The sequence below is a fragment of the Pithys albifrons genome, chromosome 7 (assembly GCF_047495875.1).
Source record: "Pithys albifrons albifrons isolate INPA30051 chromosome 7, PitAlb_v1, whole genome shotgun sequence".
In the NCBI taxonomy this organism is placed as follows: domain Eukaryota; kingdom Metazoa; phylum Chordata; class Aves; order Passeriformes; family Thamnophilidae; genus Pithys; species Pithys albifrons.
In genome coordinates, this window is record NC_092464.1 from 41,380,846 (window position 1) to 41,403,950 (window position 23,105).

At 38.3% G+C, this 23,105-nt stretch overlaps 1 protein-coding gene across 4 annotated transcripts in view; it reads left to right on the plus strand.

The window, feature by feature from the left end:
- The window catches only part of RBMS3 (RNA binding motif single stranded interacting protein 3), a 708,641-nt gene that overhangs the window by 676,185 nt on the left and 9,351 nt on the right, over positions 1-23,105 (plus strand). For 2 of the 4 annotated variants that reach the window (XM_071561125.1, XM_071561127.1), the window contains 2 exons: positions 19,902-19,982; positions 22,512-22,639. In XM_071561125.1, the coding sequence (XP_071417226.1) occupies positions 19,902-19,982; positions 22,512-22,639 (209 nt within the window). Of the gene's footprint in view, positions 1-19,901; positions 19,983-22,511; positions 22,644-23,105 lie in introns of those variants that run through there. The other 2 variants (XM_071561126.1, XM_071561129.1) reach the window with 1 other exon arrangement.

A 23,105-nucleotide genomic window follows, 5' to 3' on the forward strand; every position in this document is an offset into this window, starting at 1 on the left:
AATGAAATAGTTTAGTTCAGGCTGAAACTAAGATCTTCCCTATCCATTTTCTCGGACAAGGTCCATAGCACATGCAAGTGATTAACAACATGGAGCTGTCTGGGACAGGAGATCCATTTAAGGAGAAATTATTCTGCTTGGAAAGCAGAAGAACAGCATAAGCTCTCTCAAGAGTTATAAAAAACAAATAACTCTTCCTGTACCTTCCTTCCCAGACGGTCTCTTGAAAGGCAGCTCCAATTTACCTCATGCATAATTTGAGATAGAAAAGGGGCACTCAGTGCAACTGAAAAGCATAACATTCAAAGCAGTCAACAGGGAACAAGGAAGTTTTTCATGAAGCATTTAAACAATTTTCAGAATTCACTGCCACTAAATATTATTGAGACAAATAGGTTAGCAATCTTAAAAACTAGATTCATCATTTATACAAGGAAACATTTTTGGATGCAACAGCAGGGTAGAAAAATTCTTATTTTGACAGTATAGGCCAAACACCTTCTAGGTGAGCAAGGAAAGATGTGATCTTTTCCCTTTTTGGAGCATCTTGAAATTCCACAGACTCATGTCAGAATTGGGCTGATTGACTCTTGTGTAGATGAGACTTTCTAATCAACTGTTTCAACATGGATTCCACAGTCTATGTTTGACCCATTGCTGTGGTTAGATGGTATTTTTGAATGAGTAGACTTTATAAAATCTTATTTCTGTAGTGTTCCCCTTCTTGTTTGAAATCAGCTTTACTTTCCTACTATTTGTTGGTAGTGGCTTACTGTTTGCCTTTATGTGCAAGTGTGCCTACCTTCAAAGCCACTGCCTGCCATAGGCAGGAAAGGAACACATAAAAGGAAAATAAACACAGATCGAGGGACTCCATTTTTGGTTCAAGCAGCATTTCATATAAGCCCAGCATGTCAGTAGCTTTTATTCTGTGTTAAATTTTACCTTCACATGACACTTCCACAAACAAACAAACTGTGTTTGTTGAGAACTCCCTGCCTCTCTTTGAGGTATCAGCTACTGACTCAAAGTGACATTAACCCAGATTCTCTTTCAGGGAAGGACTCAACTCCCTGATTGTGGTGATAAAAATGTGCATCAACACAAAGCAATTGTGATGGATCAGCAAATAAAAAAGTATCGGCCAGAAGAGCCATAACTAATATGACTTCATTTTTATCATCAAACAAATCTCATTCACATCATTAATTTGTAGATGACTTCACATAACTGTGAACTAGAACATTTAGAGTAGTCTTGTTTCTCATACCTTTTCTTAACTATGACTGCTCCAGTTCGATTTTATGATTTCCAGAAATGCCACCTGTTGACACTTTGAAGGATAATGGCAGTGTAGTTCAAAGCCACCTCTTACAAAGCATATTTTTTTATTTATTGATGGCCATGCACTGCATATGAAATGAACTTCTTTTATTTTGTAATAATGAATAGAAACCAAAAGCCATAAAACTGGTGGTATCTGGCATATAGTTAGAGGTAAGTGGAATATACTCCCCTGAAAGGTTCACCCATAGTCATAATCCCTGAAATTTTTGTTCATATTTCTACTAGAGATGAATGAAGGTTGTGTATTCATTTTACTAACTACTAGTCGATCATTCCCCTAATAACTTTGTATTTTAAGAGGAAAAAAGATTATGTTCATTTTCACATTAAATTGTCCTGATGCTACAAATGACAGGGCAGGTTTGGGAGAGAGAAGTTTGGTTTAGTTTCGCTTTAGTGATTTGTACAAGATTTAGCTGCAGGAATCTATTTAACAGACCAGACAGTAGAAAAGAGGAACAAATAATAGGTTAAAATAATAGGTTAAAAAAAACCCTGAAAATAATTTTAGGTTTGAAACAACCTTACACACCTACAACTGACAAATTCAATAAAAGGTGAAAAACAGACTTTCTGGTATTGACACAAAACCAGAGCAATGGTCTAACAGCTTTTTTTCATCTTCAACCTCTGTTTTTAATCCCCTATAAACATTTTAATTCAAAGCAAGTAATAATTTAATTTTTATTTTCTATTTATTTAAGTACTGAGAATTCAGGAAATTATAAAAGCTTTTAAAAATGTTTACGGAGACTGATGTACCAAGACACAGAAAAGAGCTGTACATCAAAATAACATTTTATTTGCAATGTCTGAAATTTACACAAAGAGTAAACTTATGTTGCAACTGACCATTCACAGTATGCACTTATTAAAATACATTTGGGACCAAGAGGTAAGACTGACTCATTCAACATGTGTTGTGTGGGTTAGTAAGTATATTACTTGGTTTTGGCTATTTTTTTCTTTTCTTTTTCCAGTGGGATGGGTACATTTTGTTAAGCTAAATGTTTCTGTTCTGGGCAGCAGCCTTTGAATTACATTTCCAGTGTTGTCTCCTAGGCAAAACGTTTCTTCTAGGGGCACTGAGACTTCACAGAAACACTATTTTGCAGATGTTGCAGTGTTTCAGAAAGTGATGTGTTGCCACATTATTGAAAACGCATACAATGGAGCTGAAAGTGAATTTAATCAGAAGGATGTTCAATATTTTACATATTTTAGTCACAGTGACATAAATAACATAACCTGTGTATTGGGCAAAGTGCTGGGCCTGCAGATGCTCCCCAAAATAATATTCCATTGAATTTCAGTGCCTTTTCCCATAATATTTCCCACTGAATTTCAGCACACAATACCTTTCAGAGTTAATCCAGATGGTTTATTAAATGGTTGGCAAGCTTTTACCCCAAAGGTTTAAATGTTCCCTAAAACAAATTGCCAGTGCTCTTGAGGTATCTTACTTATTTCCCTCTGGGAAGAGCAGCCTGTTCAAGGTTCACCCATTTGTGAAGCAAGGTTAAATGAAGGAGCTAAACTACAGTCTTCATACATTGTGTAAAACACTGGGATCCTGTACATACAGTAATTTCAGCCTGAAGTTCTCAGAAAAGGGTAAGCTTTGCTCAAATGATTTACAGTTCTGTAGGGAGCTGCTGATGGCAATAACCTCCGTGCCCTCTGATGGTATTTTATTATCTGTGAGTTATGGGTGATTCTGTGTCAGAGCTGTGGTGCTATAGAATCCTCTTGCTCCTAAAAGACTCAATTTGGGAGGAGAGTTCTGCTATCCCTAATATTTACTATGAAAAAGCTCAATCAGCACATTTCGTTGAGCTGTAATAAGAGGTTTGTGAGCAGCTGCATTGGGTGAATTTGAAAGTTTGCTGAACTGAATTGTTTTTCTAGCAAGACAATGAACTGTGGAACAGGGCAGAGTTTTACTGTGTGGCAGAGATGAGCTGCACCACACTAGGATGGGCCCAGGGAGCAATCAGATCTCAGAGCACATCTTTTTCTGGTCAGTCCTGCAGAGGACTAGTCTATCCTTTGGGAATTTTATGTCTTTTGAATGTGGCAGGTACACCTATAGGCTTCTAATTTTGCCTTTTTAATTTTAGCAGTTGTAATACAACAGCACTTTCTTAAGAGTTTAGTATCTAAATGTCCAAAATATCATGCATTCACCAGCCTCAACTCTTTGTTTTTCTTTGGGGTATTTCCCTTGGAGGTTTTCCTCAAATCAGTATAATATTAATATGACAGAAGCTGATTTCACTGATGCAAAAATCTTCATGCTGTTTGTGTTCTCTGGCCTGTCACCCACAGCTGTATGCAGGGTTTGCACTACAGACCAAAGATGCTATGATTTCCAAAGGGATTTTTTGTTCAACCAGTCAGGCACCTCTTTTCCTCCTGTTTACTATAATTCTGTTCTGCTGCCACCTAAAACACCTGTTCTGAACTAAAAAGTTCGTTGCATTTGTTCTTTTTGCAATAACCATTTTTAATAGTCCAAACTGGAGTGGCAAAATTACAGTAAGAAGGTGAAGTGAATATTTGGCTATGATGGTATTCCCACAGATAACCTTGCCTGGTTTAGCCACATAATCCAAATTGATGCTCAATATTTTAGGGCTCAAAGGTAATTTTTCAACAAAAGCTATTTTTCTGCCCCCCCCCCCCCCCTTTTTTTTTTTTAACATGCAGGTTCTCCTAACTAGCTTTAGTAGGACCAATTTCCTCTAAAGATAATGAACTTATCTCAGAAACTTTAGTTTTCTGGTAATTAACGGTTGTTTCATCAAAGTAACCGTAATTTGATTCATTCTATATTGTTTTCCTACACGCCTTCTAGAAGATTATTGTGTTTCATGAAGTTTATTTAAAACTAAAAATGCAACAACTTCAAGTCTTCCTGATGTGTTATGGGACATAGGAAAATAGGAGAAACAAATTCCATTCAGTGTGTGGCTACTGGTTGAAGAAGGAGGTTTCCTTTCTTTATTTGTATAACTTGTATCTTAACTATACTGAGAGCAGAAGACCACTGTCCTTCCTGAAATTTCTATTCTTTGTTTAAAACTGAATATATCAGAGTGTGAAAACAGAAAATGATTGATGGAAAAATTTAAAATAATTAACCTGCAACAGAAAGCAAAGAAAAGAATGATACATTTTTAGGGCTTATAAATCAACTTTTCTCTTTCATTAATTTTCGCACAAGTGTAATGAACGGTGTTACATTCCCTTGTGCTTCAAAAGATAAAAATGTGTCTTAAAAATCACAGCATCATCTTTAGTTTATTTTTTAAATTAAGATTAAATTATAAGTCTGGCACAGAATTGTAAAGGGTTTGTGTTTCTGGTCTGTGTGTCCCATTGTAAACAAAAAAATCACAATACTTACTGTCAGTAAGCACTTCTTTTTTGGGGCAGTTCAGTTTATGGAGCTGTGGAGTTTCTATGGAAGTATTTTAACTCCATCTGCACATATCCTGCAGATTTCTGCCAAAGTGTTTTTATTCCCAAAGTACAAATCGTACAAGAGGGGATCTGTAGCATTTATTTATTCCCAAATAAAACAGGACTCCAGTCTTTTCAGAGACATCCTGAGGCAGAAAACAACTGACAAATAACACCAGCAGCACCTATATTGAAATTTATATTCCCAAGGTGTTTTAAAAACATTAATTAAACCTTATAGCAACACTTAAATAAATAAGTAAATTAATGCATGACCTTGGATTCCCTTTGAGGAAAATGACCTCCATACAGTGTAGACTTTCCTACGGTATGGACAGCAGCTCCTGTTCTAAACCCAGGGATGGCAAAACCCAGACTCTCGTGATGTACTGCAATAAGCTGTTCTGGTTAAGGCAGCTGAACTAATTGGCCCATTCTTCTCAGTAAGAAAAGAGAAGATTTTACTAGTTCTAGTTAGACTTAGCTTTACTGCCTAGCAGTAAAACTTAATTGCCTCTTACTGAATCATCTGTAATAACCTGTCCACTACAACAATAATTAAAACTATTTTAAACTAGAAGTTTGCCGACACCTGTCTTCTACATTCCCATACTAAATTACATCATGAATGTCAAATATACTTTGGTATTTATATGTCCTTAGTTCACTAGCAGTACAGACAGCTGTGCCTTGGTGATTGTATTTAATGGTTTTAATCTCACTTTGTTTTCATCTTCATGCTCTGTGTAGTATTTTTCATGATCCTTCACAACAAGCAAAAAGTTCCAGTCCTGAGGCTAGGATGACAGTTAAGCAGATGCTGTTTCACTTCACAATTACTATTCCTTCAAGGCTATTAGGGGATATTACAGCTGGGCAGGCTGGCAGACCATCATCCCCCACACCCCCTCCATCCTGAGATTAAATTCATTGTCCCTGACATCAGCCACTAAGTGAGAGGAATCTGCAAATGCTCTTATTCAGCTTCAGGAATAGCCATTGTTACACTTTCTTAATGTTAACTCTGCTAATTTGTATTTTTGCGGTACAGCCTGGGAGTTCAGTATAACATTCATATGTCAGCAGTGATTCTTCTTAGTGAGGTGAATCATGCAAAGTCCCATGGTTTTAAAGTGTTGATATAAATTTATTTGATGGAAAAATGGCCACTTTGTCATCTCTGTCATTTTCTTGGACAAGAAAATCTGTGGTGCAGTTAGGACTTTCTCCACTGCAAATATTTGCACAGCACTTAATCTTTCTTTTTTTTTCTTTATTTTTGTTTTTTTTTTAATTCTGTATGTAAAAGGAAAGCAGAAACGGAACGTTTTAGTGATTAGTGGGCACCAATGCAAAATAAAGATACCTGAGCTTTCAGGTCAGTCCGTGTGCCAGAGCCAGAAGTGCATCAAAGAACCAAAATAGACAACCTAGCTTAGAAATAGATACTCTGCATGATCCTCCTGAAAAGAATAATTGTCTGGCTGGGTAGCATTTAGAAGAGGCCAGAATTTCTTGCCTGTACAGGCTTGGGTGTATTAAAAGAACTCCTGCTGACCTTATCAATTGTCATAGTTTTACCATCATTGACAGTTCTATTTCATTGATCTGGAATTCTATTTGAGAGGATATAGTATGGTAGAATTTTTGTTAGTTTTATTGTGCATGAGTGACTTATAATATGCTCTGAAATTAAGATATTATTTAAGTATGTCTACAGCTTTAACTGCACACTGTGACACAATCGTAGGATCTTGTCCTCTCTAGAACACACATCTCCAAGCTCTATTCATTTCATTTGCCATTTGGAGCAACTATCTTGTTCCCTTTTCAAGCTGTAATTATGCAGCCACTGAAAAACTAATGAAAAAAATGCTTCTAAACTTTGTATTTCATTCAAGTATTAATTTTAAAAAGTTCTATGCCATCAGGATTAATCATGAAGGAATTGCATATTGAAGCATCCTATAGGATATTTTAGTCTGCCCTTCTGCAAACTGGGCAGTGCATCTCTTGGTATATTTTTTTGTTTCCCCCCTTTTGTGATGATTAGCTCACTGGTCTGCAGCATCTCCGTTCTTTCACTTCAAATGGTTTTTAAATGTGCACCACTGCAAAACCTTCCTCAAAGCCAGTCATGATGGTGACTTTTTTATTTTCCCTTTTCCCAGCCTTGTCTTTCCTTCTCTTGAACTTGCCCTTGGGGCAAGACTTACCCGTGTTTTTGAGCTGGATGCAAAGTTTCTCAACCACTTATTCCCAAGGTCTGCTCCCACTGCAGGAAGCACAACCTCATGGTACAGTAATGCTTGTGCAGGGCGCAGTAATACATTGCCTGGATGAGAGCTGACAGTGCTCTGAGAAATGTGACAGTCCCTCTGCCCTTGATCAGCCTTCCCATTTGAAAGTTTTCATTTTGGTAATTACATCCTTCCCAGATAGTAGCCATAGTCATTGATCATACTAATATCATTGTTACTGATTCCTGTAAGTCACCTTTTAAAGACACTTTCTATGGTTTCTTTTTCCCCTATGTCTTCTTCTCTGCAGTCACAGGATAAGACTTTTTCTGTCTCCCCTTCATCTGATTGATTAGAAATGCCAAATACTTCCTTTACGTATGGCCTGGCAATATGCACATCACATTTCTTCCCTTGGGATCTTAATCAGAACAAGTAATGGCCTTTAGCTTTTCTCATTAGCAAAATGGAAAAGCACCATACCCAATCCATTAGAAATACAGCATTGTAATATGAATTTATAGAAAAATGGCTGCGTGCCAGCAGATATGGAGTGAGTTTACCTTAAAGGATTTTCAGGAAAGGGAAAAGAAAAAGAAAAAGAAAAAGAAGTCACCCTTTCTGTCTGGCAAGCAAATGTTTTGAGCTATAACTTATCATGCCTGTCTGTCAGGCATTTTGCTGTTGCTCCTTAAGTGCTGTTTGGACAGCTCTGTCATATAAAGGGCATTCATGAGGAGGAGAAATGGGTGTTTGTACAAGTATTAATGTCTTCCCCAATGTTGATTCTCTTCCTGGATTATTCTCCCCATAGTCTCTCTCAGAATTAGAGAAGGGTGAGGAAGTTGGGAAGATTTTGTTCTTTTGCTTTGCTTTTAATTTTTCACAGAATGTGCTAACTTGAAAAAAATATATCAAGAACAACCATTACAGCATACTCCTCTATCAAGGTGAGACTGCTGCTATGCTTTTTTAGCCCTGTCTAAAACTATTCACAATCAGTACACTGAGAGCGAGGATGAGAGTGATTAACAGGTTTTTTTCCTCCACTGATGTGAATTGCTTTTGACTTGGCCTGGTCTGTATTAGCCCTAAAAATTATTAAAATTCATAAATCAGCACTGAAAACTTTCAGTGCTTATATTTTCCAGAACTGCAAGAGGGTGTCAAAGCACAAATCCATACCAAATTATAATTGTATATAACTTGAATGCGTATGAGCTGACTCTGTCTCCTTTGGAAAGCTAGCACTGAAAGAACAAAAAAGAACAGCCTTGGAATGTTGCTATTCTGCCAGCAGTAAGACACATCTGTTTTGCTGGCCCCTTCAAGCATTGCTAATGTTATTCCTGGGAAAATAAGTACTAAGTACACCCATAAAGCTATATTTAATAGTGTTTTACAAAAAGTGGGCGTTTGCAGGGGTTTTTTTAAACAAACCTCAGGTTTTCTAGGTAGTAATTTGTTTACCTGTACAGAGCGAGAGTCAAAGCTGAAGCATCAAGCTTGCATTCTTGGCTAGTTCACTTATGGTTCATCAGCTGTGCTGATCACACTTTCCCAACAAAAGAGAGTGTTCCAGTACAAGGTAAAGAAAATAGTACACTGAAATAGTGTGAAAGACCTGAGGTAGTAAAAAATGGGAGACATTCTAAAGCGACCTCTTTAGGAGAGGTTAGGGAACAAAACAGAAAGACTTAAGAAGGGATGACTATTTTTTGAAGTATTGGGGGTTTTTTCCTTCTTTGATTTTCTGTTTTGTTTGTTTGGGTTTTATTTCTTTTTTTTACTTTTTGGCATCTTTCCTTCTTCCCTCCCTCCCTCCCCCCCTCATCATTTGGTTGAAACAATGACAAATTAGTAGAGGATCTGTGTAATTTTTGTCACATGTTAAGTTTAGGAATTCAACACTTTTAGCAGATTGTTACATGGTAGACAAGCTGATGACATAGCAGTATAGTTCATTCCACTTAGCCAGCACTCTGCTAAAAGGCAAGGTTCCTCCTTTGCTTTTGGAGCCCTGTGGCTGATATGATCTGATGTCTCAGAGATCTTCCTACAGCTGGTAATTAACATGCTTAGGAGTAGACTGTAATATTCAGTCACAGTCTATCAGTAGGGCATTGACTTTAATTTTAAGGGCACCCTTGTCCTGTAAGAATTTCAAGAGTTTGTGGAAGGCAGGAGAAAGAATGTCTTCACAAAATCCCATTACCACCTTTCAGACTTGCCATGTAAGCAAAGCTAATGATCATGTAATTATATTTAAATATTTTGGCAGAACAATTTTATGCTAAAGGCAAACAATAACTTGTACTGCATTACTTTAAAAGACTGTATTTTAAGTGCATTGAAGTTGCCACCAGCCTTTAAAGGTTAGTATTCTCTCTTAATCCCTGCCCTATCCAAATAAGACTGTGGTTGGTTATTTTGTTTAAGCTACAGATAGAAGAAGAGTTGTCTGAGCAACATTCATGGTTTCCAGTTTGTGGAAAATTCATGTTATGAAATTTGGTTTTGTTCTGATTCATGTTTTAAAAATTCAAAACAAACCAGAAAGATTCTCCTGTGAGCTAGAAATTCCAAATAAAAATTAATTTTCAGAAAAAATGCCTCATGGTGTTTCCAATACAAAATATAGTCTGCAAGATTTTGACAGCTGTCAACTGCTTTAAATGTCCATCTTGGTTGCTCTCCTGCTCCATGTCAGCTTTCAGGCAGCAGCTGCAAAACACTCGCAGGATTTCATGTTCCAGAGGAGCCTCACCATGTCCAGTGCTTTGGGCAGGCTTCCAGATCTAGTGAGTCTGCTTACAGGTCTGCTTACTGGAGATCAGCTTACTCTGGGAGCCAAGTCTGAAAACCCCAGGAATGCTGCTTTGGGCAAACTCGGTGGGATTGTTCTGGAAGAAAAACAGTGCACTGGCTCAAAGACTGAAGAGGGACTGACAGTTTTCAGGCAAGGACATCCCAGAGCTTCACCTGAGGACCCATGTGGAAGTGGGGCTCTTGGGGCTTGCAAACTCCTGACTCAAACACATCAACTCTGCATTTAACAGCCTGGAAGCCCCAAGTGCATGATTTGCAGGACATTTATTCACACACCCCTAAGAGCAGGCTGATTTTCCTTGTATCCTTAGGTGTAAGGGCACAGCATTTCCCAGAGGGAATGTGTTTCCCCCTGCCTAAGCTCAGACTTGCATGTCCTCCCTCAGTTCAGGAAGGCCAGCTTTAAGGCACTCCTAATGCCCCATCAGCTTCTAGTGTAAGCCCCATCATGTGATGTCTCCAAGGTATTTTGTGCTCACTGAATTGGTAAGTCCCCCTCCATCTCTGGATGCAGGGTACTGGCAAACAGACGCTTTTTTATGAAGCATTGAAATGTTCCCTTCCCTTCCTTGCCCTGCCCTGTCCTCTCCTCACCTCCCAACCCCTCCTTTCCCCAGTGATATCTCATTATGGTTAACCAAATATTTTGGATTCTAGGGATCTTTTAGAGCCAAACAATGAGCAATATCATGCTTCAGCTGCTCTCAAGAACATTCAAGCTATACTTCAGCGGCATAATGCTGTTCTCTTACTACCTTTTATCTGTCCAGCATGACTGCCTTTTCATGAAGGAGGTGTTGAAATTCTTCCTGTTTTCTAGAATAATTAGAAATACTAATATTCAGCTGACTTTTTGTCTGTTTTTACCATTCTTTTTGGTTTGGTTTAGCTTGTAACTAATTGTCCTTGCTTTCATCTTCTTCATTCCTGGAAGTTGGCCAGTGAGCTGTCCACTTTTACCTCTGGTCTGAAAGAGCAATGGAAGGTGTATGTAATTGGTGAGCAACAGTTAAATTTAACAGTTTTTTCTGTTGTTCTGAGCAGTTCTTCTGTTGTTTTAACAACAACTTCATCCATACTATATGGTCATTTGCACACAGTAGTCTGCTTCTCTTTAGACTCCTCAAATTCATGGAGATTTAATAGCCTCTAGAAGACATATTTACCTCTGGAAAGCAATTATTTGTTCATATAAATGGATATGTTATTAATAATAGCTTAATCTACTCATATGTTGAAAGATTCACTGACACATTTATTTTTTTTTACTTACGTTGAAAATATTAAAATGTACAGATCAGTCTTCCATCATCTTATTAGCAGCCATTCATCAAGACTAATTGGAACTATTGTATTCAGATGTAAATTCCTAAGAATTTCCAGTTAAGAGAGTACATAGGGAATTTCTTTTATATCATAATTTGCAGTTATATTTCTGCTGCATCACAACTTTATTCTTCAGTATCCAAGATCTGAAAGAAGGATATAGATGAGTGCAGAATCTCAGTGATTACTGCCCTGGATGACCAAGACTGATGCAGTATAGTCTTTTGTTATGATGCAGTCACTATATCCTGGTTTTACATAGGGTGCTACGGACAGGACTGCAATAATCATGCACTAACCCATAGTCAAAAACTTGCCCAAGAGAGCTCATAAGGTACATTCATAGAACATAGAGGGTATTAAAAAAAATGTCCCTTTTGTAGAGAAATGGGTAGGAACTGAATAATTAAGAATTGAAAGTACAACAAATTGCCAGAGCCTTAGTCTTTTTGTAAGCATAGGAGTAGTTTTGCTCTCCTGCAAATGTATCCATCAGACATATGACATTATTTGAATTATGCAAGAAAGAAGTTTTGACACCTTGGGGCTATTCATATATGCAATCATACATGGAGAATTAGTTTACATTTCTGTACACCCTCCCTGGATCCTTGTCTACAGTGGAGGCTTTGCCACAAGGAAGAGTGAAAATATCCATGGGTCTAGGTACACTGACATGGACTGCAAACATCAGTGGCACTCTGAGGTCAAGTTCCACAGCCATTTAGAAACTGATAAAGATAATATGAACAATTTGTTTTAAAGAAGTATCCCCACAGAGACTTATCACTTAATGAATGATGCAATCAAAATGGGATCTTATTTTCACATCCTGATGAGTTTTCCCCCATTTTCGCCCTTTGCACTGATGAGATATATGCAAGTGGCTTGAGAATTTCACCAAGTTCCTTTTTAATGCCAGCCTTTAGACTCTAAAAAGTAGCTAAAGTGAATGTTTTTATTTCTCTGCTTATGCTGCTTATATTTACTACAGTTTTTGCAAACATGTATGGTACTGGCAGTGTGGTGCACAGCTGTATAGGGGGATCTGAGGGTTCTCATATTTGTTTACTCAGTAGTCTTTATCTGATTAGTCCTGATCTCTCTGCTTTAGTAGCAGGACTGAATTTCAGAAAGAAGACCTGTTGGCTGGGGGGATGGGGGTTATCTCATCTGCACTGTTTCTTCTATACCTTTGTATTCCTCTGATTGCCAAAGATAGGGATTTGCGAAGGATGTTTAGAACTCCCGAAGAGAAAAGGAGATTAGTTTGCAAATATAGTTCTTGAAGTTATTATTCTCTCTACCTTCATTTAACTTGCTTGGAGAATCAGGTAACATCTCATTAGGAAGGTTGAAAGGAAATTGATAGCCAGGATTCCTAAGTACATTTGTATTACTGAGCAGCAGGGAAGGAATGTTAAATCCAGTAAAGATTTCTATTCTCTGCCCGAACAATGAGTGCAGTGGCCTAGCGATGGGATTCTGTTGAATGACAGTGCTGTTCTTGATATGGCTATGGTAATTGTGTGATAAAGTGGCATTACATTATTATATTTTAGGCCTGGCTGATAATTATTAGCAAAATTATTTTAATATATGCAAAAACTTCATATCATTTATTCTTATATTCTTTAATTGGGAGAAAGTGAAATTAAATAACAGCCTTTGAATGAGTACAGTCTTGAGCTGGAAAATGAGAATGCTTCTGTGTAGCAAAAGATATTTTAAGTTTAAAGTAAAAACTGTGGCAGCTGGATATTTTATTGAACTGCTACTGGCACTGATGAACTAGATGGTTCTTTTCTCTTCCCGAGTTCCTGTGTCTCCATGCCAGACTATGGGATAAGAGGACACAGCAAGACAATGTTCTTTTCTATTGGAGAACACCATATTTTCAAATGAGAAGGTGGAACCAGAGACAAAAAAGCAGCAGTTTTATTCTATATTTCATTACAGTTATGACCACTTGACAATGGTCAGAGAGACATGCAGTTTTTCTTCTTTGAAGGGAAAGAGATTTGAAAGTGGGAGGGCAAGTTTCCTTTATTGGCTAGGGGAAAAAAAAAACCGATGATAAAAATAAATCCAGCCAGCAGACTCATTTCCTTGAGTTTTCCAGCAACGCAAATGTTTTCACATAATTCTGTAAGTGATGCAGTGTCTAGACTTCTCAGATGGTTAAAAAAACCCCAAACAAAACAGAAACAAACCCTGGCATTAATTCTGGGAATCCTGAAAAGCTAAGTCATTATCACTGTGCTGTAGCTCATGTGGTGCTATGAAACCACAAAGAGGCACTGAAGAACACGCGGTTTAGCATTTGCTCACGTAAGACCTCCCCTTTAATCTCCCTTCAGGAGGCTGCGGTGGGGTGAATTCTTACCAACATATGTTGGTACAAGGCTTCTGCAGTTTGACTCTCACCTTGACTGAAAAGGCTCTCTGCCTTTCCAGAATATGGAAGCTGATGAAATATGGAAAACAATCTTTGATTCTTGAAACAGATATACATTTATATGAAACCAAAGCAAAACACCAGAAAGGAGCATTTGCACACAGATTTTATAAAAAGCTTCTTTAATATTTTTTCCTTTTTCATTGTCCCTAATAATTCTGAGTAAGTCTTGTTTGAGGTTTCCAAATTTACTGTAAACCTATCTGTTAATGTCTCATTTTGTAAATTCTTTTTGGTTTTCTTTATACTGGGAAAATTATTCAACTTTGATCTTGTTATTAACGTTGTCACTCTGTAAAATCTCACAGTACTCACAGTGACAGAGAGAGTTAACTTATCTGCAGCAGCCTCCATCTGATCACAGCTGTGTTATTTTATAGGCAACTAGGCCTATAAATAGAATGGAATTTTAGGGTAGTTTCTTATACTTTCTGTTAATGATGGCCTTCAGAATTTAAACAGAGTGTGCAGCCAAAGTCTTCTGCTGATGTAGATGAAATAGTTTGGTTTTGCAAGAGGCATTTTTTCAGGCACTGTCTCAGTTGAAATTCAGTAACTAATAGCTGGTGTATAGGGTGCTTGCTATGTACCTCAGCTGTTGGGCAGTTGCCTGACTCTGCATTAATCTGAGCCTGAGAAAGGCATGCTAGAGGCTTACTAGGCAAATGAATAAATGGACATTACCTGTGCCATAGTCTCAGTGTAAAAGCTCCTGTAAATTCCCTGCAGTTTATTCAGCTCCACCTTTGATGGTTAAACCATATTATTCTACTGGAACGTGCTCCATCACTCTGCCTGGTGCAGGCAGCTGCCTTCCTCTTGTTTTTTTTATTTCCCAGTGCTTGTTACCTTTATGGTTTTAGTGTTTGCTGCAGGCTTAATACCAGACTTGCTGGATCCAGGCTGGGATACCCCACTGTTTGCTGATCTCTAAGAACTGATGTTGCTGTCTGAATTAACCATGACCCTTCTCGAAGTTTCATTTTGTCCTCTCACCCATCTCGTCATTCATTACCTCCTTTCATTTAACTCTTTATAGTCACAGATGGTAGTATCTGAAAACAGAGGTGTAATGTACAATAATACCCTCTCATTTTCTAGTGATGTATTTTTTCACACGTTTAAGTAGTTTCAAAATGGTAAAAATAAAAATCCTTTTGGACAAGGTGTGAGTAGAATTGTTAATGTAGCATATAGGCTAAATTGCTATCCTGGTAAGTGCAGTCTGAATTAAGCAGTCAGGCATCATAAGCATGAATTATATTGTAATACTGCACATCTTCAGTGCTGAGAAGATGCATTCTGTGTACTGTATGACGAAAATAATAGTTTACAAGCAAATTAAGAGCATGTTGCCCCCAGCAATGTATTTTTTCTGTAGTAGAAATTACCAACTTTTAAAGGATCAAAGTGCCAAAAAAAGCTCCCTTGAACCCTCCAGATCCATCATCTGTGCCTATAGAGTCACTATTCATTTTACTGTCAGAAATAAGCAGCTTCTACTTTTAGACCTACAAAGCCTGTACAGTTGTGGAAGAATGAAGGGTGCTTTCTTTTGCCTTGCACATACTTTTTTGAATGACCAATCACATTACAGCTCAAAAATCTTTAATCCTGATGGAAACATATGACAAAGGAAGGATGGATGTGGATTTTTCAGATTCTCTCATTTCAGTGCTCACAATACTAATAAGTAGTGGAATTAGCCAGGTGCTACTGAGTGAGTCATGCTGTCTCTTTTTCACACATATGTGTGGATAAAGAACTGTAATGACTGTAGTTCATGGACAAAATAAATCTCAGTGATGGTCTTCTGACATAGATGTGTTCTCTATTTGCCCTCTGCTTCAAAGTCACATGAGTTTCATGAATAAGATGGGAAGCCATATGCAAACTACGTACATCTACAGGAACCGTGATTCAAATGGAGCTACATTACAACAGAGTCCCTCAGCTACGAGACGTCCTTAGACCAGAAATTTCATCCTGCATGGTCCTAAGCTGAGTAGATATAAAATGTTCATTTCTCTTTAAATCTCAAAATTTCTGAAGCTCTTTTCCACCTCCCAGCATGGGTGCCACCCACTCCAACACAGCCAGAGCACATTGTTTTATAGAATAACTAGGTAAAGGGTCTGGGGAACCCAGAGACACAGATTCCAGAGGGCTCACTGTGTGCTGAGTATGGAAGGTACTGAACAGCAGTGGTCAGGAAGCTTTCTGCTAAACAACCAACTGTGAATATTCATGACAAGCAATTCAACTCTTGCATTATCCAAACCCATTGATGTCCGTGAACTCACCAATGTTGGTACCAGATATCAGTGGATGGTGAATGCTCCTAAAATAGGAGCGGGGGTCTTCTGCTTGGAGAGGCACAGTGGCCGCAGGCTTAAAGCAATGTCAGCTCTTTTAGGCCGCCTCTCGAAGCCTGGGATGGCTCCCCCCGCACCCAGCCCTGCGCAGCCCCCCAAGGAAGGACCACACTTGAGGCCGGGTGGCAACAGAAGAAGCAAGGTTTATTGGGGTGCCCGGCTTATAAAGGGGTCGAGGGAGGTTTCCAGAACTTGGGAGGAGAAAGGGGAGGAGAAAAGCACCCCATTGGTCCAAGCATCGGCAGAGGGGAAAAACAAGGGAAGGACCAATGGGAAACAGGGATCTGAATATAACCATACAAGGAGAACTACTGCAATGCACCAAACTGGAGCCAATCAGGGTAGGGTTGGTGGGAAAATCCTAGGGGTTTATGGGAAGAAGAACTTGGATAGGGACTACTACAGGGAAAATATAATGGGTAGACCTGGTGACATTGCATTTATTAAACAGGGGAAACATTAAATTTAGTGCAAAATATTAACATTCCTGTGACCAGGCTTCTTGACCTCGGCAACTTCATCTATCCATCTTTTGTCCATTTCACAAAGTCCAAGTCTCTCCCAACACATTGATGTAACTATCGACGCTGACTTTGTGCCTTAGCACTATGTAATCTTTATTTATCCTGTGAAATCAGGGAATTAAGATTATGTAGTTAACAAAGTAAAGAAATACATGCAAACCTGATTGAACTAATGTCAGTTATAACAAAAAATAATGTTTCTTTTTCATTATACAAACTAAACTAAAGAAGCTGCTTAGCACTAGGCTTCCCATGATAAAAACAGATACAGCAGGGCAGACACTCTTGAATTCATATGGTCTCAGCTGGGAGACCACATCCCCCTCCCTGTGCTGCATGTGAGGGGACTTTAGATGCCCAAAAAGTTGTGTGTCTCTGAGAAGTAAGCTGTAGTTTTTCTTTATAGCTTGGTAAAGTTTTTTACAGAAGCCTCAATAGATCCTTAAGTGAGACCCCAGAGACTGAAAATCAGTTTCAAGCCCCAGTAATATATTGTTGACCCAATTACTCCTTTCTAAAATGATGAGGGTATCTTTACAGTCATAAAGAAATTAAATATATTTGAGCATTCCAGTGAAGGGCACAATATATGTAATACAGACTACTGCTGCTATGTAGTCAAGGGCCAGTTGTTAAGCAGCAATACTCTGTAGGGTTGAGCCTTGGCTGACTTTCACTAGGACCAAATTTGTTGCCACGGGAACTATGACTTCATTTGTGCCATTGTGGAACTATTTTTTTTTTAAATTATAGAATTCTAAAGGATTTATACAAAAAAATTGAGCCACCATTAGAGCAGAAATTTAGACAAGCAGAATGTCATATACAGGGGAAAAGTCACTTTCCTACAGTTCTTCAGGAAGGAGTCAGGCAGGTAATTAAATGGATTTGATCTCCAGAACTTTAAATCACTTGTTATTTGGCTGAATTCAGTTAAAATTTCTGGGGAAAAAAGTAAACTGGGAGAGTGTGGGGAGATGTGTGTCTGAAAAGCAGGGTTTGGCCAGGGCCAGCAGTGTCACTCAAGTTAACAGTAGTTTTCCCTAGAGATTGTCTAGCAATGAAGGAAGCTACATGAAGTAGTCTGGCAAGTAAGATCAGGATCTGCCTCAAGAGGAAAAAATAGAGTAAGAAACTGCACAAATACTGAGAGCGGTGCTCTCAAAGTCAGCAAAGACATCGGTTAATTCCCAGGCAGTTTCAATTGTTCTGCTACAGAACTTAGTGCCCAAGGATTTTGCAAAAGGTGGGGTGCTCTGTATTACAAGATGGTTGAAATAATTTGGTATTTGTGTATTAAAACTCCTCTGGGTGTGTGGGTAAGGTAAGAGAATGGCAGACAACTGCATCTTACAAGTCTGAGTGTGGAACTTTTACTAGGTTCAAAGAACAACTCAGAGGAGATCCAGGTTGATTGAGGCCATTTTATTATTTAAATTAACACTTTCAGTTAAAATCTCTATGTATTTGTCTGAATGAAGCTAGCCTGCATAGATGTTTGAAACCTTTGCCATCTTTGCAGAACTGTAGGAATGAGTGCTTCAGGTTAATGTTAAATGTTGACACATTTAGAACAATGCTACACAGCAGATGTCTTCCCAACATGTGACAGCAACATTAAAAGCAGAATGAATGGAGCAGAAGCAGCTCTGGAACACCCCGCTGTAACATTCTCGTTAGCTCCTAATCTGTAAGGCAGGAGAATAACCCAACTGTACTGAATACAATAGGGATAGTTGGCCTAATGTTTTTGGAGGGTTAGCCTTCATAAAAAAACACTGTTGAATTCAATTCTCTTTCTGAAGAACAAGAGAAAAATCTGCGGAAAACCATGGCCTGATACAGACACACAGACACTGGGGACACTCCCATCTTTTTGCTCAAGTTAAGGAAAACACTGTGAATTCTGGCAAAAATATTGTAAAGATTTTCAACACCATATGCTGCTCATATTGCAAGTATACATTCTATGTCACATATCATCCTCAATGATTTTTTTTTAATAGAAAACAATTTCACTTTTTTTTTTTTTTTGGCTACTTGAAAGAAGATTTTGGGACTTAGCTGTGAGATTTTTAAGTATGCTGTTGTCATTCCCTAAGGCCTTCCTCCAGCATTACTGCAGTCTGCACCCCACTTTGCAATTTCGTAGTACATGTTTGTGACAAGCATATCAAACCATCCAGCTAGTTTAGAATTGAGGTGAGAGAGTGCTTTAAATGTAAATTTTACTATAAACAGCAGAATAAAATCTTGCAAGCGCTTCCTAGCTCTGCCAGGAAGCAAAGCTATATTTAACTCATTTTAAAATTCATCAAATACGTTCTGGGCTGATTCAGATCGTTGTTGTGTCTTTGAAGATAACATGTAGTGGAAGTGTCATGCAGTCATTTGGGGGATTGGGCACATTCTGAGATTCTTGTCAGTTAGGACATGTGATTAGGACTGGATTGTAGAAGGAACAGTACATATAGATCTGAGGAACTAATATTGATACTTTATTTGAAAAATTGAACAATGACTGTTGCATCAAGTTCAAGAGCTTTTTAAGAAGTGCTGTACATAAAGAGATTAGTGCCATATCAGTGACAAAATTCACATGCACACATGAATTTTAAAAAGGATTGTCTGGTAGTACTTTGGAGAGAGTACTTCAGAGAAGCTAATACAAAGTGTTATATCATAATTTTCAGAAGTTTCAAAATGCATAGAAAAGATCCCTGGATATTAAGAACAAGCTATAAGAATTTAGCTAAAATATCTGTATATGAAAGGAGAAACTCCAAATAGATCTTCCTCTTCCCTTGTTTCTCTTGTCTCAGACTGCACCTTCCTGAACATTTGTATCCCTGTAAAGTCAACTGCTGTTACTGATAGAATTAAATATAGAGTAGAATAAATGTCTCAAATTTCATGCTTCATATTTTGTAGGTGTCATTAAGTAATGTCAATATGACTCCAAAAAACTGTTTAGATTGATTTGTATCTGTAACAACTGTATAGATATAGATGATTTAGATAGATATAGATATGGTGCTATCATGTCCCGCTGGGGGTTTTTTCTAAGTACAAATAGTAGTCTCTCAATTTTAGAGAACCTGTGAACAATCTGAGTCTATCAGCAAGATGTTTACTATTGGCTATATTATGATATGACCTGACTTTGAAGTTCAAGATTATGGTTTTTAGTAGATGGGTAAGTTCTACTATTGCCTAAAATCCTCAATCAAAAGAAATAACTCTGAATGTGAAACTGAAACAGTGTGATGCTTCTCACATGGTTTAATGCATCTTGATTGTGGTTTTCTACTGTTCATTTGCTTTTGATTTGTTCTAGTACATGACTGCTGCTGCACCTATGCAAGGGACCTACATTCCCCAGTATACTCCTGTGCCTCCAACAGCTGTCCCTATTGAAGTAAGTTCTTCTCCATCCATGAAAGTAGAGTGAAGGGGTAGCAGAACTCCTATCTATTATGCCTTCTTGCACCTGTGGTTTGAAAGGGGCCTAAAATTTCTTTGTGGAGGTGGCTGGAAACTTCCAGCTTTTAAAATTAGGACTGGACATTTCTTTCTCATTTATTTTCTTTCTTTCCTTTTCCTTCTTTTTTCTAACCCCTCTTTTTCTTTTATTTTTCTTTATTATTTGCAAGGGTTCTTGTTTTGCATTTTTGTTGTACAGCAGGACATGGAATAAAACATCAGTGATTATGACTATTTTTTCCCCATGTACTTGGGAGGGAGATGGGAAGAGACAGGAAAACAAACCCAGCAGGCAGACCACGAAACCAAAAGAGATTTCAAGAAGAGAAGATTGCAAGAGGGTTTGATGCAGTTTCCTTAGCAAGCATAGGTAATTGCTGAAACATTTAGCCACCAGAAAAAGTGATTGAGCAATGGAAACCTTCCTCTTGTATATACAGACGTGGAGGATGCTGCACTGACTGAGTGCTTTTCATCCTTGAGGAAGGATTCGCTCCCTCCCTCCTTGGGGCTGAGTCATGCTGATGACAGTCTAATGAGTAAGTATTTACTCAACCCTGTAGACCACAAGCTGCCGGGAGAGCGTCAGCTTGGCCTCCACTTCTGTGAAGCTTCATAAAGGCAACTGAGCACAGCAAGAGGAGGGAGCCTTGGCATCCTCTTGCCTGTGTGCTTCTCTTTGGCACTACCCTCTTTTGTTAACAACTTCTGCCCAGCTCCGGGGTAAGGCAGGGAGTGCCAGGGTCTCTGTACTTCTGTCTTCGGCTGTGTGGACTCTGGATTTTGTGCTATTACTACTCTGTGCTTTGAGGATGCTGAGTTAGTGGTACTGCTGACATGGTTCCACCAGCAGTCAAGTGGATTTATCCTGTTTTCTCCTACTTTTTTGCAACTATTCCCAAATGATGTTCCACAAGAAAGGCTACTACTATTCTGTCCTATCTGAGCTGGTCATGTTTTAGTCTTTCCTGCCTCAGTATAATTTTGTCCTAAGCCTCATTTGCATATAAGTGGGCAATGGGTACCTCTTTTCAATTGCCATACTTAAGTAATAAACTGGGCAGGTACAAATATGAATTAAAAGGAGATAGTGGGATGGGGAATGTTTTATACAACAGTACTGGCTACACACCACAGTGACCTGTGCAAATCAGAGTTTAAGTTAATTCTTCCTGAGCTCTCCTGCCCATCACCTGCTAGTGTATTCATGCCTTCTAAAGTAACATGGTGCTGTAACTATCTACTATAACAATCAAAATATTATCTGAATATATAGGTTGTTTTGCTCTGAGACAGTGATGATGATTATTGTTAATGTTTATCTGTATTCATGTAGCATCATGAACCAGGACCCTACCATGCTGGATGCTCCACAAGCAGAGACCAAAAAATACAGTCTCTGCCCCAGAGAGCTCACAATCTCAAGATGAGATGGACAAAAACAGAAGGATAAAGACAAGGAAGTAGTCAGAAAAAGATAATACTGATAGTCCATTAAGCAATAGACATGAAGAATTTCTGGAAAATAAAACTGTTATTTTAACAGATGCTTTAAAATAAACTACCTGTTGTTTACACAGGACTCAAATGAAAACAAAGCAAGTGCTTTGTGCTCCCTCTTCTGGCTCTGTTGTGTGCAATAGAGTAATAAAGCATGTTCCCTGAAGAGATCTGCTATTCATGTGACTAACACATCAAGCATGAGAGTAAAAGAGAAAATGTAGCTTATTTGAGACCATACAAAAAACTTGATCAAAGTATTATTCATACTGTCTAAACAGGATAAAAAGTTGTTCATAATGTCAAATTCATACATATAATGTTTTGTGTGTTTACTTAGCTACTTTTTTGCAAACATATAGATAAAACAAAACTTCATTAGAGCTTTGACTTAACAGATAAATATCTTTAGCGTAAAGGAAATTTATTTTTTAGGAGAACATGCATACAAGCAATGCATAGAGAAGGGCAATATTTTTCTAAGGTGGCTGAAATTCCGTTGGATGTTTCGTAAAGTGGTGAGCGGGAGGCACAGATCTGCTTTTAATGCATTATAAATCAAATAAAATAAGTGTGAAGTAACTGTGAAGTTGAGGTAGGTAAGTGAAAATTAGAAGATCTATACATATGTTGTGAAAATGACAAGTAAAATGCAGAATCCTCCAAAGTCAGAAGTTTTGCTTTTGGCTTTGAATGGACAGGGAACTGCCCTCAAAGGTGGAAGTGTTTTCCACTGCAGCCTGTGAGAACAAAGTACTACTAGTATGCTGGGAAAGCTTCTTGTTACTGAATTCGTTCTCTAAAACTGATGGAGTTTGTTGTGTTAGCACGTGGTTCTGCTACCTCAAACTCTTTCATTCTCTAGAGAAATACAGGAATGGTGAGCTGATGCTGAGCTCTATTATGTATTTCATTGCAGTGACTAAAATTAGTAAATTTGTCATGTTCTCATTTGATTCCCTAGGGTGTTGTTGCTGATACTTCTCCACAGACAGTAGCATCTTCATCACAGGAAGCCAGTGGTCAACAACAACAGATGACAGTGGAAACATCCAGTGAACACGCGCCTGCATATTCTTACCAACAATCTAAGTAAGTAGACATAGGCTTTGTAGCCAAAAGGTTTTGTTTCTTGATTATAGCAGGCCACATTCGACTCCCTGTTTCAACCATATAAATTCTGAGCAGGTTCGTTAATCTCAGATGAATCCTGGCCATATAGCAGTGTAATTAGGAAAAGGTTTTGGCCGATGGCCTCACCTGGGCAAAATGTCCTTGAGTTCCTGCCTGCATTGATATGCTCTCTAACTGTCTGCTGCTTTTCTGGACTCAGAAGGATCTCAACAACTGTGTTAACAATTATCATGCTGGGCTAAAGCAGCATCTGGCATCAGAAGTTACAAAGGGCTTACATTTGCAGGGGTGAAAATATTGGCACAGGACACATTGGCACTTGTAAAGGTTTCTTTCTGAAAGTCTAGTTAATGAAGCAGTATACCAACCCCAAGTTGGTATTTATGATTGTGCAAAACTGATGCCATGCAAACACTGAGCGGGT